Source organism: Thunnus albacares, chromosome 24, assembly GCF_914725855.1.
Source record: "Thunnus albacares chromosome 24, fThuAlb1.1, whole genome shotgun sequence".
In the NCBI taxonomy this organism is placed as follows: Eukaryota; Metazoa; Chordata; class Actinopteri; order Scombriformes; family Scombridae; genus Thunnus; species Thunnus albacares.
In genome coordinates this window covers 8,186,171-8,204,402 of record NC_058129.1, presented here as the reverse complement: position 1 = coordinate 8,204,402, position 18,232 = coordinate 8,186,171, and the positions used below count along the sequence as shown (strand labels likewise).

At 40.0% G+C, this 18,232-nt stretch overlaps 2 protein-coding genes across 5 annotated transcripts in view; one reads left to right on the top strand and one right to left on the bottom strand.

Annotated features, from left to right (window-relative positions):
• The window catches only part of LOC122976317 (peripheral plasma membrane protein CASK-like), a 46,700-nt gene that overhangs the window by 8,322 nt on the left and 20,146 nt on the right, over positions 1–18,232 (top strand). For all 4 annotated transcript variants that reach the window (XM_044344724.1, XM_044344722.1, XM_044344723.1 and 1 more), the window contains exons 2-10: positions 1,191–1,303; positions 5,856–5,961; positions 7,072–7,149; positions 7,250–7,322; positions 12,222–12,324; positions 14,005–14,180; positions 15,427–15,549; positions 15,877–15,960; positions 16,287–16,386. In XM_044344724.1, coding sequence (XP_044200659.1) covers positions 1,191–1,303; positions 5,856–5,961; positions 7,072–7,149; positions 7,250–7,322; positions 12,222–12,324; positions 14,005–14,180; positions 15,427–15,549; positions 15,877–15,960; positions 16,287–16,386 — 956 coding nt within the window. The remainder of the gene's footprint in view (positions 1–1,190; positions 1,304–5,855; positions 5,962–7,071; positions 7,150–7,249; positions 7,323–12,221; positions 12,325–14,004; positions 14,181–15,426; positions 15,550–15,876; positions 15,961–16,286; positions 16,387–18,232) is intronic.
• Positions 8,291–10,873, bottom strand: LOC122976319 (probable G-protein coupled receptor 34). The gene is made up of 3 exons (XM_044344725.1): positions 10,587–10,873; positions 10,358–10,501; positions 8,291–9,817 (listed from the first exon to the last, which is right to left on the bottom strand). Exon 3 carries the CDS (start codon positions 9,771–9,773, stop codon positions 8,466–8,468), a length of 1,308 nt encoding a protein of 435 aa, XP_044200660.1. The 5' UTR covers positions 9,774–9,817; positions 10,358–10,501; positions 10,587–10,873; the 3' UTR covers positions 8,291–8,465.

Here is an 18,232-nt window from a genome sequence, read left to right as displayed (position 1 = left end):
TGGTTCCGCCTCTGAGGATTGTAGACTTTGGGAGATGTGGAGACAGCTGTAACACGGCAGGGGTGTGTGTGTGTGTGTGTGTGTGTGTATATGTGTGTGTGTGTGTGTGTCTGTGTCTGTGTCTGTAACTCTCACCGGGCATACGAGACAGAGAATGTGCAAATGTCTCGGCTTTTAATGTCTGTTCCCGCCACTTTGTTACTGATTTAATCTGCGTTGCTCTAATGGTTGGTGCTTTGGCATAATGAGAAAAATGATCATTTACGTCTGCCAGACTAATGAAATACAGGGTGCTATAATGTCTACATGTGAAGAGGGCCAATGTGTACTTCATAGAAGGCCTGTAATAAGGTCCAGACTTGTATACAACAAACCCATGTGTCATTTCATCAGTAGTGATGTAATGATTCATCTAATGACTATTTAATCTTGACAAAAAATGAATCACTGACAATATCTCATTAGACGTTCATCTCCTTTTATGAAGTGAAAAGCATATAGTGAAAATAACAGCATTATTGTTAACATTAGATATATGATTCACTTAGTTACAGAGAAAATGATGAATGAGAATGAAAAAGTGTGAGGTGTCACTTTAATTGTGAGTAATTCTATGCTTTTGGCCGGGCTTTACACTGGACAACAATCTTTCCCAGAGGCTGTTACTACTGGAATTACCCTCAGCTGGTTCATGTTACCCAATAGGTATTAAGTATTTTATGACTTGTACCAATGCAGTTATATCAGGAAACACAACCTTACAATATCTGCCACCTCCTTTGCGCAGAAATAAACCCTGTAGGGTAGGTCTCCCCAGCTCAGGTCTCTATAATAAAGCCTTTATTTTAGCTTTTACAGCTGTGCCACACACCGCTGCTCTATAATTCCCACTGGCACAAGCACGGAGGCTACGATGCGTGGCCAACCACCCACTGTAAATCCAGAATATCCAGAAACCGTGTCTGCCAGTTGCACTAGGCCGGTGAATATAAGTGTGTATGTGTGAGGTTGTGTGCATATCATTATGAGTACATGTTTTCTGGTCGGTGGCTGTAATGTGTGCTAACTGACCTTGGAGCTATTACAGTGTTTGAATCTGACAAATCACGTGCACACAGAGAGATGTGTGTGCTTGTGTGTGTTTTTTGGAGATGTCTGTGACTAACTCAGCGCGTGTGTGTGTTTTGCAGGGGTCCCTTCAGCGTGGTGAGGCGCTGCATCAACAGGGACACAGGCCAGCAGTTTGCCGTTAAGATTGTGGACGTGGCCAGCTTCACCTCCAGCCCTGGCCTCAGCACAGAAGGTGAGGAACACAGCAGACCTGGTTTTAACTGTGGCTTTGTTTAAATCTCGTGTTGTCATGCACTCGGAGCACCAGATGGGTAGGGTTTACAGAATCAGGACAAGAGAGGATAGTGTCACGGTATGTTGCCAATTACAGAGAATTAGACATTTAAACAGACTTATTTACACCTTTGACAAGTTTAACTAACCTTTTGAAGCGTTTTCTGTGCCGTAATGCAAACCCCACCAATCTGGTTCTCCTTGTAGGTTAAAACAAACGTTGGGAATAATCTGCAAATACTGTTTGGCTCCGATATCAAACAGCCAGGCCCACACACAGTGTATAGTGGCATACTCACACACAAATAAACGAGGCATTCACCAGATGAATAATATGTTGGAACTGCATGTGTTTGCTGGTTTGTGTGTGTGTGTGTGTATGTGTGTGTCTGTGTTGGTCAGGTTGTGTTGGTTAGGATTTGTGAGAGGTCTCACCATGTGGTTTTGTGCTTTGTCATAGCGAGGTCTGCATGTGTGTCTGCGAGAAAGAGAGAGGAAGGGAGGGATGGAGACAAAGATCATAGGTGTGTGTTGGTGGTAGTGTTGGCGTTCACTGTGTGCCATCTGTGAGGCCCCAGTCAGAGATTAGCCTGGCAGCCAATAACAGCAAGACAAGGAAATGACCCAAGGGAGGAGAAACAGTAAAAGTGGAGATTTACATCAGACATTTCCAAAACCAAAGTCTGCTAAATAATTTTGGACAGTCGTACGTTTATCATGATGCTCAGACCAAATTTAATTACCTGAAAATATTAACCACCCACCTAATTATGTGATGATTTTCTTTCCTTAGAAATTTTGAATGTGTTGGAACAATGCTGTTGTGCTCCTGAGTCTCTTCTAGCATGCTTCACTGTGTGGTTAGTTGCATCAATAATGGTAATATAATGTATACTGTAGTTTTCCCACAATTTATGGGATGACAAGAATATCCAGAGGGATGTCTTCAAATAGATAATGGACAATGGTTATGACTGTTCTGGAAACATCCCGCTGATGGAAATAAATTCTCGGGATGTCCACAATAATACGTTTATTGCTTTGTCATACTGTGATAATCACAGGTCAAGTCACAGGATTTGCTTTTGGTCTGTTGTTTTTTTTGGCTCTTTATCAGAACTTGAAGGCAGGGCTGTTTGTGATGAGCAGTGTCATTACTTTTGATGTTTTATAGACAACAATGTATTGTTTAATTTGTTTCAATAATAATCTAAAAATGTGGAATGGGTTAAAAGGGTTTGCAGTCCATTAAGAAGAGGATGTGTTGGATACACAACTTATAATAACATTTCATTATAGCCTCTTCTGCATCCTTACATCTCTGCATACAGAAATAATCAGAATTTTGTATTTTAGCTATGGAAATAAGGTTGTTAATACATTTAGGACTGCAACTAATAAATATTTTAATTATCGATTAATCCATTGTTTATTTTGGGGATTTATTGATTATTCATTTAGTCTATAGAATGTAAAGATACTGAAAAACATCCATCACAAGACTCCAGAGCTAAGGGGAGTCTCTTACAATGGCTTTTTTTGTCCAACCAACAGCCCAAAGATATTCTGTTTTACATGTCTTTATCATGTGTTCTTCACATCATGTTTCCAATGGCCAATAGCTATATGAGATATTATAAAAACAGAGATGATATTTAAATGCAGCACCTCATAAGCTTAACTTTTAAGTTAATATTCATGTGCATTTAAATGAAAACTGAAAGGGTGAGACACAGCGAACACTTCACCTAAGATTAGAGGAAAGTAACATTTCTGACACTTTTAAAAAGTCCCAAGAGAAGAAATAAGCAAGTAGCCACTCAAAGTGGCAAGGTAGAGAACTGGGATGCTGCCAGATTTGGAGAGTGGATTCCTGAGGCCACATACCTGAGCTTATTATGAAAGAATCTGCGTCAGCATAAATGTGAGTGAAAAGGAAAAGAGGACAGAACTGCAGTCTGGGCCAAGTTACAAGCGGAATAACAAACATTTGTAGTTATATGTAAATATGTATTTGTGTATGTGGTGTGTGAGCATACGAGGGCGTAAGATGAACAAAAGTTTGATAGTGTAATTATGAGTTAAAGAGTATTGAGTATAAGCAGAATGAGTCAACTCTCTAGATTTGTAGAATTTAATAAAGGTGAATGTAGAGATTGTTAGCAGTCAACATTATTCATCTGCAGGAGAAAAACAACAGTACAACCTGCAGTATTATTAGTAAGATGTGTTGTAAGTTGAGGTAATAACACATTGGAAATGTAATTCATCAGTATCCAAGACAATCTAACCAATGCATTCTTGACTTGACAGAGTGTTTTCAATAAGTTGTCTCTGTCCCACAAGCATGAGATGAGCATGAGTATATCAGATACAGACAGGGTTATTTCCCCCAAAACTATCCTATAACAATTTGAGTGAAACGATTTAACGTTGCCTCACAAGCCCAGTCAAGTTTGGATCTTCTATGTATAAGTGATTTGGGATAGGCTCACTGGACGGCATCGGCTTCATTCAGATAGTTCCAGGCCTCTGTGGCTCCCTCCCTCTGTGCGAGCGGTTTCCTCGCTGCGGCGCGGACACTGGGCAGCATTGTTAAGTTCAAGAATAGATACTTGATGAGACAGGCCGGGGACGAGTGTAAAGAGGAGAGAAATAATGAAAGCAAGGGGACAGGAGAATGGGGGCTCTGTAGTGGGGACACAGCGTCATTTCTCCATGTTGCATAATGATACTTGTCTGTCACGACACAATGAGCGCACACACATACATACAAAGATCAGTAGACTTGCAGATGGGTAGTGGAGTGTGTAAATGAGATTTTTATGGAGTGAGGAGCTCAACAACGGCACATTCTATCTGTCAGCCTGCCTTAGCAGTCTGTGTCACTGCTTGTCTCACCAGTTGTTGGTCATTCTCTTCAATATTGTCCATTTCCTTTTCTCGAAAGAGACAAGACTGTCTACTCTTCTTAGCAATATTTTCCATTCAGTATTGTTTTCTTTATTGTGCAAGTCAAAAGGCGAGGAATGCTACAAAGTCTTGTTATTAATCCGGATGTGGTGATAACGAGAACGGTGAGGTTGAAGAGAACAAGCCAGATGTGCATTTGAATGTGTCATAGTGTTACATCTGGTGCTCCTTGTCTTTTTGTTCAATAACGGCTTGTTTGCTCATCTGTCTGCCCAACTTGTGAAAACTCACCATGCCCCCTCAGTATCTATAAAGAAGAGTCTCCCTGTGTCTGGAAATGTAATGCTCTTTAACTCCCTCTGGTGGTCTAGTTGAGGTATGGCAGGTCTGTCGAGGTGTGAGATAAGGAGGTGGCGTGCTGAGAACGATCTTTTCACTTTTCATCCCCTTTACTCGTTACCAAGAGGTGAGAAAAGATTTAACAACCCACCAACCACAAATGAACACCTCAGCGTAGTAGCTATCTGTCTTTTCAAAATGAACATCAGGGGAGGTTTCAAAGTTCATCTGAGGTGTTCATTTGTTTGGTGCATCCTTATCATGGTACTTTCCACATTTCATTAAAAGTATAAATCAAAAGAATTATATTATTTTGATTGTTAAAGCCCCCAAAACAAATTCTGTTTAAACTGTATTTGTTTGAAAATCTTTTTGAGCTTTAAAAGTTACTCTCCATATTATGTTTGGGGAAATAGCACACAGTCATATCTGTATCTAATGCATACGTGGCTAAATGAAATAGTTTGAAAGTGACAGATATTCCTAGAAGATGATTGAGGGCAAAACATTAAAACTGCTGATGCTATTTCAAAAAGAAACGATAAGTACAAAAAATGATCTTCATCATGGGAAACAGTGAGAACAGACTGCTTACACCTGCTACTCTAAATTGACAATACACCGGAAATAAACAGTGTAGCATCACATAATAATGTAAGCAACAGATGCAGAAAACAAAGTTATCACAATAACACCAAAATATCAACATTACAGAAAAACAATATAGAACAAATATACATATTATGACAGAGTGTGTTCATGCCTTATTGGAAGCATGGAAATGAAATGATTACTCACTCAGGTTTTTTCACTGTGCAATGGAAAAAGAGAGTTTGTTTCTTTAGCCACCCAGCACCTGGAAAAAAAACATCAGACTACAGCTGTTCTCAATAAATAAAGTTTGTGAATGGATGATTAGTCATCTGACTGTCACTTTACTTTTGAGGCTGTTTTTTTCAGTTTAGATCCATATGTGCTTCCAAATTGGGGATTAATGTCACTGTAACAACAGCATGGCCACATCTTTGCTATAAATCTAAGAAGTAGGGTTCTTTTAGTTTAATGCTGTAATAACGGTAAACAAAACCTCAACAATAGCCATGGAAAGATGGTATGTAACTTGAATTATTATAATTAAAATGGAATTAAATCTGCCCTCACAACCCGTAGCAGAGCTATAATTACACTGGAGTGAAATACTAGTTGTTGGATGTGAACAATGTCTCACCATACCCCCCTGTCTCATTTCTGTCTGCCAGATCTAAAGCGAGAGGCCAGTATCTGCCACATGCTGAAACACCCCCACATTGTGGAACTGCTGGAGACCTACAGCTCCGATGGCATGCTCTACATGGTCTTTGAATTGTAAGTCTGTGTGCACACTCTGTCTGCTATAATGACACAAGCATTTAACACAATTTTAGTCTTATGTATATTAGGTGAGGTTCACACCAGGGCGTTGAATGTCTTTTTTTTTTTATCCACCGCCACATCTACAGATCAGTCCTATACTGGATACTATAGTACTTCTGCTTAGCTGCTATGTTTTTTTCCCCTCCCTGAAATAGCACATAGATGGTGTGTGATTATCGGCTAACGTGGTGGAGAAGTAGAAAGACCTGACAACCACAGCCATTTACAAGCACTTGGCATGTGGCTGCTGGTAATTTCACACCCTATTGGCAACACTAGCAGACCCCATTTACGTGGTTAAGAGTTAACACACGTAAAAAAATGTGTGATAACTAGAAGCCGTGAAAAGTTCGCTTTGGTTTAGCGGTATATAGCTGAAGATTTATCTACAGTTTGCCTGCACAGTATTCAGTATTAATGGTATGTTTGCACATGTTGAAAATGCATACAATAAATAAAAAATAATGCACACAATAAATAAAAAATAATGCATACAATAAACAATTATTATACTGTTTATTGCCTAAATGGAAAAAAAGAGATACATTTTTTAATCAGTTGTTTTAATCTAAGATAGATGGAACTTGTATCTGTCTTTTTTTAAAATTAACACATGCATTGCAAATGCAGAAGCGACAGGCCTGCAGATTTTGTAATCTAACGCATCAGCGTTCTACATAAAACACACACAAGACTTCTGAGAATTAGCAGACAGCTCTCTGCTTCTCTCCCTTGGCCTTTATTGAAAATATAATTTTCAACTTGCGTAATTTGTTTCCTCTGTGTGAATTTTATGTTATAAATCTGTATCCCATATCCTCTGAACACCTCACTCGGGATTGTAGCAGCTAGACAGCGCTATAATGAAAATATAGCGTTTCTGTGTTTATGCCAGTGACAGCGGGTCATAAAATTACTCCATCATGGATGTAGTTTTATGCACTCTGTTTTGAACAATATTTTGAGAGTTCATCTGTTTTTTAAAAACACATCTATAGTTGATTGAAACCTAAATTTGACTTGTCCCTACTGGCCTGATCTATTTCTCTCTCCCTCTCTTAGTATGGATGGAGCAGACCTGTGTTTTGAAATTGTGAAGAGAGCCGATGCTGGGTTTGTGTACAGTGAAGCAGTGGCAAGGTAGGACACTTTAAATATTAATAAAGTTTGAAATAAGCAACAATCTGTTGACGCCCTAAATGATCTTCCCCTTGTCTGTTTCTATTTTCTGCCCATCTAGTCACTACATGAGGCAGATCTTGGAGGCACTTCGGTACTGCCACGACAACAATGTGATTCATCGCGATGTAAAGGTGAGACCTCTCCAGTGTGTCCCAGCATAAGCCACTGGAACATGTCAGTTAACTGTCAGCAGAGGGCAGGAGATGTTAAACCTCATTATAACAAGAATAATACGTATGCTTTATACAACAGATGTGAGCATCTGAGGAGATGTTTATCTGTACTGTCTGTGGGGAGATAAACAACACTTCTCACCACTGCTATCTACACACACTACGTTCAGTTCATTTTGTTATGAGGGTTTTAGAACAAACATGTTTTCAGTCTAACCACCTGAGAGCTCCTGTCGTTTGTAAAGCGAAGCCCCAACAAACCCCGATTCATGCTAAGTTATATTGCATGTCAAATGCTGGTCTGGATTTGTTCATTCTTATAGTCAGATTAGCTTCAACCAGTGAGTCCAGCAGGATTAGCCATCTAACAGAGGCGACAAACACTATTAGGCCAGATGGGCCTGATCCAAAGGGATCAACACACCCTTGCCCGCAGTGTAAAACAAATAACTGTGTGTGCTGGTGGGTCAATCCTGGGTAACACATTAGTTGCACTACGTTTGTGTTTGTTTTATCTGGCTTAGAGTGACAGATTTGGTGGTTTTTCACACAAGGAGGATATATTTAGAAAGAATCTCGTAGGTTGTTAGCCTAAGTGTATGAAATAGAATGATATATTCTGACTGTCTTAACTTTGCACTCGTTGTTCTGTCCAGTGTATATGGTGTCTAAGCAGACTGAGATGCACCAGTTTTAAAATTAAATTAAATTTTAATTAAAATATTTGCATCTCACAGAATCATCAGAAGAAACATTCTCTTGTGGGAAGTAAATGTCACGTATGTTTTAGAAAGACTGCTGTCACTAAAGTACATCTTGTAAGTGTGATATTTCTCTAACCGCAATGTCAGTAAGTTAAAAATTAAACTGCTGTTCCCACAAGTCACATGTTTAGAAAGTAACACAATAAGAATGGCTCAGTAGTTAAAAAAAACAACATGTATTTATTTATTTTTTTACATAAAAAAACAGGTGTGTTTAGAAATATTTTTCTCAGTTTTACACAGATGTAGTCAATGAGAGCGACATATATGAGAAATGTCTGATATTTATTTCTGCAGTGTTAATGCTTGCATTATTTGAACTCGGACAAGCTTGTGATCATTGTCGGCCAGTAGTTGCAAATGTGGTCACACATGTGCGGCGCAGGTTTGAGTTGATGACACAAATACTGCTTCTGGGGGTTGATGCGGGGGTGTTCAGTTCAGGGTTGTGTAAAGCCGCAGGCACAGATGGCCGTCGGAACTCCGTTGTCGAGCTGTTAGATGTTGCGTCGTTTAGGAAGAGAAGCCGGTTGCCAAGCCGATGTCCGAGTGCACTGAAGGCGGTTTTGCGCACTGAGCCAGATAACAAAAAGTACATGACCGGATCCAAACAGCTGTTAAAGGCAGAGAATAACAGCATCACCTCATTGGTACGGTCCACCATTTGCATGTAGTCACAAGTCAAATTTCCACTGAGCTGGGAAAGGATGTAGATGGGGCGAAAGGCATGGTAGGGCGCAAAGCAGATAGTGAACAAAAAGAGGACAAAGAAGGACTTTTTGGCAGTTCGTTGGTATCGTTGTGCATTGGGAAGGTCTGGCTTGTCCCGTGAGACCCTCAGCAACTGGGAAGCAATCTTGGCGTAGGAAACCACCAGCATGAGGAAGACGAGCCAAAACAGCAATACCAGCGCCCCGTTAAAGTAGGCTTTCCCTTTGGCGTATTGCCGCGTCTTGTACTGGAAGCATTTGTTACCGTCCTCTTTGTCCTCTGCCGTGGCGATCATGGGCACCACCGCCAACAGTGACATACCCCACAAAGCCGCGCATGCCACTGAACTCCACGGCCGGTTACACCCCCACAGCCTTATCCTCATACCTCTCCGTGCTCGTCCCTTCCCCTTTAACCTCAAGTACCTGTCCAAGCTGATGAGCCCCAGTAATGTAATACTGATGTACATGTTCATATAAAATAGATTCCCCACCAGCTTGCAGGCGGCATATCCCAGTACCCACTGGTTTCCATTCAGGTGGTAGAAGACCCTGAAGGGCAGACACGCCAGGAGGACCAGATCAGCCACAGCACAGTTGATGAGGAACACTCGCACAGAGTTGCGGCTTTTATGAAGGCAAAGGAAGACCCACAGGGCGAAGATGTTACCCACCAGACCAAAGAGGAAGAACAGGGAATAGACGACCACCAGCGGCATGCGGAGGGCTGGGTCATCAAACGAACACGGAGTCTCAGTTGGGGAGGAGTTGTTGAAGGAATTGTTAGAGAAGGATAAAGGAGAGGAGGAAGAGGGAGGAGAGGTGGCTGTGATGAAGGACATGGACATGGAAACGGGGAGGGATGGAGAGGAGTTAGATAATGTAGGGGCTGAAGAAGTGGAGGGGAAAGAAGAGGAAGAGGGGAAGGTAGTCATTGTGTCTGAGGAGTGATGTCTTCTTGGCTGTTAATCATTGAACTCTGAGAAAGACAAAATGAAGCGCTCAATCAGTTCAGTGTTTGTCACTGAACAATTTCAAGAACAAGTAGGTATACACAGCTAAGATTAAAGGTGCACTTACTGGGAAACTGTGGTTATGTACTTTACAAGCAATGCACAGATAGATGAGTAATATGTGATTTGTGGTTTTAAAGGTCACACGCAATACCTCTGTGCAGTGGAATTCATAGTAATGCAGATGTCATCAAAAAGGTACAGCCCCGTTCAAAAGAGCAGCTCTATAAACAGGGTGTTAAATAGTACTGAAAATGCACAAATTTCCCTGTGAAGGACAATTCAGTTTTCTGTAGGTCATAGACTTAGTTTTTTTAACGGGTGGGAGCTGGAGCCACGACCAATTGAAAGTTTCATGCCAATTTAACACATAAATTCGAATTCCACGGTATTACAGTGGAGCTTAGGAGTGTATACGCACATGCATGCACGCTCATACACGGACACTCACACGTAGTCACTGTGACCGCTACACACAGATGTTTGGATTTAGGCAGAACACTCACCATCGATATTCCCCCCGTGTGAGATTCAGCACAGCTGTAGTTTTAATGTGTGGGAAAGTGCAGAGATGTGTGAGAGCCCAGCCATCCACTGTGTGTTTTCCTCCATCAAATTCAAATCCAGAAGGCAGTTTGTTCGAAAACGCCCTGTCAGACCCAATAAAATTCCAGTTACATTCATGATAAAATATGATAAAGTTACAGTCCTTGTTCTTTTCTTTTCTATACTCACCTTTCCCGTCACTCTCTGAATGTCTCAGTGAGTCATAAGTCCTGCCGTCTTTTCTTTATTCACATCCTTTTGACAGTGTCTGCTCCTGCCTGTCCTGTTCTCACCTCTCTGTTCTCACTCTTGCCTTCAGTTCTTTGTCTGTGTTGGTCCTCGTCCACTCTTTCTTTACAAAAAAGCCTTTTCTTACCCTTTACTCCCTCTGTCTCGCTTTCTCTGAGATATAACTGTTTAGTCAGCTGGTCCTCTTGTCTCTGCCTCTTGTTCTCGCTCTCTCTCTTTCTTTCTCTCTCTCTCTCTCTCTCTCTCCTTAGTCAATGTTTAACACCCCTCTGTTACGAGAAGTAAGACAGGAAGTCAGCCCACCTCCGCTTTTCACATATGCTGAGCTTCATTTGTCAGACTGCTTCTTAGTTCTATACTGTCCAGAACACAATCACTTAAATTGAAACATTTTGAACTAAAGCCCTTGGACAAGATTTATTTCTGTTTGTATTTTAAACTGCATCTTTGAGATTTTGCATGTGCAAAAAAGTTTAGCATATAGCACATAATTAGAATATGAAATACAAAGGATACAGTTTCAAAGATGAAATTATAAATTTATGCAACAGAAGTATTAAAATGGAAGAGTTTTTTTGCAAACCTTGTAGACTCCAGTTCATTAACACTTAACATTGAGTCCTGTGACGGAATAAAAGAAAAGCCATTAGGGGAGCAGGATCCTGCAAGCTCATCAAATGGGATGTGGTAATGTCGGCTGACTAATTTTCACATTTGGGTAAATAATTTTATATCAAATAAACCTTAATAAATTTAATAATAATGATATTATATTAGCAATTTTATTAGAATGAGGCTCACATGATCTTTCCTCTGAATATCCCTATGTATCCCCAAATATTTTATAACCTGCTTCCCTTTGCAATACTAATTCTGTCCAAGTAGGACTTAAGTGTGAAAATAATGTTGGTGAGATATTCTCATCTAAGTGCAAATGCATACTGAAACACAGAAAAGGGATTCAGAACATCCATTTCTCTCACTTTCACCTCCCTCCTGTGTCAGTAATTTTTCAGCGTATGTTTAGGTTTCTGTTCCATGTAAAAGAAAAAAAAAATTCATCAACCAAACTGTTTTACTGCAGTGTCACTAATGCAAGTTATTTAACATCATTCCTCATTGGGAGAATGCGGGAGCCATATCATTGATGTTAAAAAAAAACAAAAAAAAAATCATGCATCTTGCTTAATTTTTTTTAAATTATCTTGTAAGAATCACATGCTATCTGTATCAGCATCATAATGAAGTTGTGGTTGGAGGGAGTCAAGCTTGTCATCTTGTCATTGTGAAACCGAGCCTCACTAACCAGCAATTGAACTTATAGGATTTGCACTTTTGCACAGCAAAGCATTGCTCTGCACACTTGCTGTAGACTGCATGCTATGTACATGTTTTTTTTCCCCCCTCTCTGTTATAATAAAAAGAGTGTCATAACATTTTGTTTGTTGGTTGATACTTCTTAAGTCCTACAGGGCTTGTTCCTCATTTAAACTGTTGTAATGTATGGACTATACATGTGCTGTTTGACTGGTCTTGTTGCTCATCCACCGACCTGTCTCTTTTATTCCTTTGTAGCCCCACTGTGTGCTGTTGGCCTCAAAGGAGAACTCCGCTCCGGTCAAGCTCGGAGGTTTTGGAGTGGCAATACAGCTGGGAGAGTCTGGCTTGGTAGCTGGAGGTACAGTTGGGAAGTTGTTTTTCCTCTACACCTCCACACACACCAGTATACACTCATGCATACCTTCCCACTGTGCATGTGAACACATACTGAAATGCTCAGTCAACTAGTCAGAGGTTGGATGATTGTTGTTGATGAATAGTTGTCATAAAGCTAATTTCTTTAAATGTTTAGAGTAATATAAAAGATGAGCAATAAGCAGCAGAGTGACTGTGGTTTTGGTTCTCTGTGGTTTTCATTCGATGCTCTAGTTTGTTAGTATAGTCCAAACATGCACAATAGCAGAGCTGGAACTGTTTAAAAGTAAAAAATGTTTCATCCATATAATCCAATGGATGCTGAGACACACTCCAGCTCACTCTTTCGCAGCCCAAAGTATGAATTTATACAGTAAGTGAACAGTCAATTAATCTACAGAGTCAAATTTTATTTATATAGCACAATATCACAAATTTGCCTCAAGTGGTTTTATACTGTGTTCAACATATGACACTCAAAGAACAAACTAATAGAGAAATTGATATAAAAAGAACATCAGTTGCTGCAAGTGCTGAAAAGAATAGTTGATTAATTGGTTGGTCAAATGACAGAAAATTAATTTGCAACAATTCTGATAAGTCATTGTAAAAGTAATGAATCAAAAAAATGCAAAACATTTGTTTTGGGCCTCTCAAACAGAAGTATTTGCTGCATTCCTATGTTTTGTCATTTATTCATTTTTCACAATTCTCTGACATTTTACAGACTGAAACTTTCTTAATCAGCAGAGGTGAAACTAGTCTGGTCGCCCATGCACAGTGACAAATAACAAGAGAGACACAGGTTACACAGGTCACAGCAGACAGCATATGAAAAATATACCAGCACAACATTAACACACAAACAAACAACTACCTAGTAGTAGCTTAGGAGCCTGCCTCGCCACAATTAAAACAAACAGCCAATACAACTGATCAACTAATTAATATCTCACTAATTAATAAATAAAAAGCTGAGCATGAGTGATGCACCTGACAAATAAAACAGGCAGTAAATATAAAATGAAATCTTTTAAAAATGAACAAATGTAAAAACATTACACGACGACAATGACGCCTTTCAAATTCTTTGAAAAATACAACCCAGGAAACAGGCAACTATCACGACATTTAAACGCCTCAGCTGTGGTCACAAAAGAACTTCTGAATAATTCTGTGGTACATTTTTAACCGTTAGCTCAACACGCTTTCTAAGACTCCGGAAAACACAGAGTGACCTTCAAATTGGAGTATGGTTTGAATTCTCCTGCGGGTTCTTTCTTTATGAGTCAAGCATCAAACCAATCACAGACCCGGCCTCTTTAATAGAGTTTTTAATCCTTTTTCTATCATTTGCAGTAATGCTGTTATTCTAACATACAACAGTGTAAAACAAGGCACTGGCCATAAAACTCTGACAGAAAACATTTAAAAGCTTCCTACTGACCTAGAAGGACTTAAGTTTTCATAGGAAAACCAACCTGGACTGTGCTTAAACGCAGCATTAACATTTTCTGACCAGTTCAATTTCACATCAGAATGAGCCCTCAGATATTTATATTAGTGTTGTGAGTGCAGGCTGTCACACACTTGGCTCTCCAGAGTTCCGCTGTGCTTCTATTTTTCATGCTTTCTATTTTTCTAATGTGCCTGCTCTCTTCAGGTCGAGTCGGTACTCCCCACTTCATGGCCCCAGAGGTAGTCAAGAGGGAGCCATACGGCAAACCTGTGGACGTGTGGGGATGTGGAGTCATCCTCTTCATCCTCCTGTCTGGCTGCCTGCCTTTCTATGGTACCAAGGAGCGCCTGTTTGAGGCCATCATTAAGGGGAAATACAAGGTAGGAGCTGACTGACGAAACACCATCATTGTCTGTCAGTGTCAACTCAGCCTTTAGCTGAAGTAAAGCACAACAGGGCGCGCCTTTTTGTCACTGTGCTGCAATGTGTGTCAAATACAAGGTTTAGCTCCTGTGCTACAGAGAACTGAACACACTTTTTGCATCAGTAATGGTTCTTTGAGGCCAAAGATATTGTACAAACAAGTATTAATGTCATATGTCTTCCCTTTCCTAGTGACTTTATCCCTCTTGCCAACCAGACATGATTTGATACAACCTTGATGAAGTTATTCCTGTTGTGAGGATTTTACCACTACTGTTACCATCTACTTCTGCCCTACTTAGTCCTCTTTTGATGTCAAGCGAGTGTATCAAGTGGGTTGTTGCTGATTGATTCTGAGATATCACTCCGCTTCTCCGCTTTTACAAAAGTCAGTCAGAGGTTGTGCATGAACTATCAGTGTCAGCACAAGATTCCGAGATAAAGACATGTTATATTTTATTTATTCGTCCGAGAGAATGACTTTCCTGCTTGATGCACTAATCTATGGTAGATGCAGTCACAGCAGGCAGTGCAAGGTGAGCGATGGAATCTTGCCATTTACAAACATCATGTTGATGAATCATTTTTGTGGTTCATTTTATCATTCTTTTAATTTACATGGAAGCCAACATTTTATTTTGCTGGTAATAATATATTACTTTTTATTTCATCCTTAATTGTGACACACCTTGTAAAGTCAGCTTCGATATGGGGGCTACAAATGAATCACTGATTACATTTCTGAGATATCACTGCTGATGGAGGCTATAAAGAGCCGCGCATATTGACAGCTGTTCTGGGTGTTGGAGAAACTCGCCAGTGCAACACAATCTGTGAAAGTGCACTTCTTCTTTCCCGTTGGTTTCATCGACAGGTGTAAAGGCGGTGAAGTGATATGAAAACAGTTGGTTAAGGGCATGCCTTCATCCATTTATAACTCATTATGGGAATGGACATGGGGCTCGTGCACCCAGTTCCACAGTGACGCACAGCTTTATAAATCTGACAGATATTTCTGGTTTTGTGCGTACACACAGTTTTAGTCATGAATCTAATAAGGTTTTATGCACGTGGCACGTGGTCCATGGTGACCACAGCAACAACAGCCACAGTGATGTCGGTTGCCTGTACTCTACTACATCCTTCTGAGAAAGTCTGTTTGTTAATCTTTGTTTTAATCTTTGTGTGTGTGTGCTTATCCAGATGAACCCAAGGCAATGGGCCCATATCTCAGAGAGCGCCAAAGACCTGGTGAGACGCATGCTGATGCTGGACCCCGCTGAGAGAATCACTGTTTATGAGGCCCTCAACCACCCCTGGCTCAAGGCAAGATCACACACACACACACTAGTCCTCATGATAAATTCAATAAATGTAATAAATTCAAAAAATGTAAGAAAAAAAGAGGTTGGGAATCTTGCTAGCTGTCAAGTTTCATAGATTATTGTCATTAAACTTCCACTTTTGTGATGATGTGTAATTTTTAAAAAACAAGTGTGTTTTAGTTTGATTTTAGATATTTGGTGTTTTGATGAAGTAACTAAGAGTCACCTTTAAACTACTGGCCTTATTGAGCTGAGGAACCACAGCTCTGCTTTCACATCCGTTCTGGTGCTTATGCGAGTATCTGTTTGTGCGTTTTGGTATGTGTAGGAGAGGGACAGGTATGCCTACAAGATCCACCTGCCAGAAACTGTGGAACAGCTGAGGAAGTTCAACGCCAGGAGGAAGCTGAAGGTCAGCACTGTGTTGCACAAAAGGATCTACTGACTCAGCGCGATTATAATCTGAGATGAGAGGAGGAGTCACATCCTCCAAGCTGTGCAGCTTTTTCTGATGACCCAGATTAATTTCTTGTCTAATGGTTTATCTTGTTTTTTGGTTTTGGTTTTTCTTGTTTATCTTGTTTTTTCTAATCTTGTTTAAGTTGCTCATAAGGTCACATATACTAATGCATTAAAAGCATGCACAATCACTTAACAACACGGCACTCTGGTGAGACTTTGTGTTATATCTTTAATATAATATATATAATAATATAATATCTTTACTCTGTATCCCAGGGTGCAGTGCTGGCTGCTGTTTCAAGCCACAAGTTTAATTCCTACTATGGCGACCCTCCTGAGGAGCTACATGACTTTTCAGATGACCCCACCTCCTCAGGTAATACACACAACAGAACACTCTCCTGGTTTATGAAGGTTGCTTTCTAAACACATGTAAAACAGAGAGATTTGTGCAGGTAGGATTAGCAACCTAAAGAAGAGTATGTTGTACACTGAATTGTTAGATAATATAACCGAAAGGACAATAAAATAGTCATTTATATTTAAATGGGGTTATGATATATATAAAATATAGTATGTATAAGTATTTACACATTTATATCTACTTAAAGATTTAGTTGTCCCTGCACATGTGAAATATCTATCAATGTCATTTAAGTTCAACGATGAAACACACATATATACATCATCTGACACAATGTGGACGTTCACTTTCTAGTCCACCTTCTATTCTCGTCCGTTCTATTCTAGAGTTATAATGTGATCTCCAGCTGTCTGAGGAGAACTTCCTCTGTTTAAATGAGGACAGATGTTGCTCAACAGCAGAACTTCCCTGTCTGAGCAGCACTTTCACTTCCTTTCATTATAGGACTGCAGGCTGTACCTGCCAGGACTTATTAGCATATAGAAACCATTTGTGTCATTGTAATAAAAAAAATAAAGTTGAAAATGAGCAATGTGTTACATCATCACCTAATGAATCAAGCTAAGCTCATCACATTTTCTGCTCAATTTTCTGTGCAGCCACTGTAGCCAGATATACCCCCATGTCTGTCCATATTTGCTGAGGCGTGCAGTTTGTTGCAGTCGTGCTTCCTGGTGACTGCTTTATTTCTGCAGTCGCAGGGCTCCAGACATGTTGCCGGTCATTGACTTTTGTAGTATAGTAGATGCTTGCAGCAGCTCGCCAGCTTATTTATAGAATAAGCAGCTTTTGCTGACTTTTTTCTCTCCGCTGCTGCTTTTTCCTTTATTTTCCCTCTGCCTGCCCTCATGCCTCCTTACACTACCTGTTTCTTTGTTCTCTTCCTTTCTTCTTTTCTCTCTTTGTGAGGTGTTAAACTCTACATCTGTAGTTGCTGTAAACATCCTCTAATCTCAGCCTCTCTTTCTTTGGTGTTGTTTTTCTTCTGCTGTGCTGTCTCTAGGACTGCTAGCCGCTGAAAGTACGTATCTCCTCCCCTACCCATAGAATCACATGTGTGACATCATCACTCGCTTTTGATTGCATTTTCAACTGTTAGCTAGTGTTGAATGATGTGTGTCCTCCAAAATGGCTTTCTCTGTCTTCTCTCCTGTCCCATTGGTTTGATGAGGTGCGTCTGTGTGCTTTTATTCCAAATGCACCTGTAAAGATGATACTCTGTTTACATGCATCTTCATTATTATCACAGGGCGCTCTGTAAACACAGATTAGCAAAATGTACTTATTGTTACCTTGTGAGACGAACAAAAACAAAGGTAAAGAGGACATGGCTCTCTGGCCTGACTAACAATGGGATTTTCCTTAATAATCAGGCTTCTTCTTTAGTACTAAACACATGATACTGCATATCACTTCAAAAAAACAGTGTATCTTAATAATACAGGAGCTACTGATGTTAATGATTAGTTGATAATTGAACATGAAGACCTAAATTATCAAGGGACGAGGGCAGCTCAGTTCACTCCTGCTAGACATTTGTAGGCTGCAGCCTGTTTCATTCGGTTCAGGCTTTAACTGCTTGAATGTCAGAATTGCATCTAATTTGGTTCCTCCAGAAAAGTAAGTTGGTGTTGAATTTTAATTACAAATTCAGGAGCAGTAACTCCAACCCTAATAATATTACTTTGTTTTAATTATTCTGCATGTATTTTTATTTCATAAGCTTTTAGTGATTAACCAATTTTTGATCTGTACATGGAAATGATTTTAAATTTGTATCCCTAGTTGAGGTAGTATG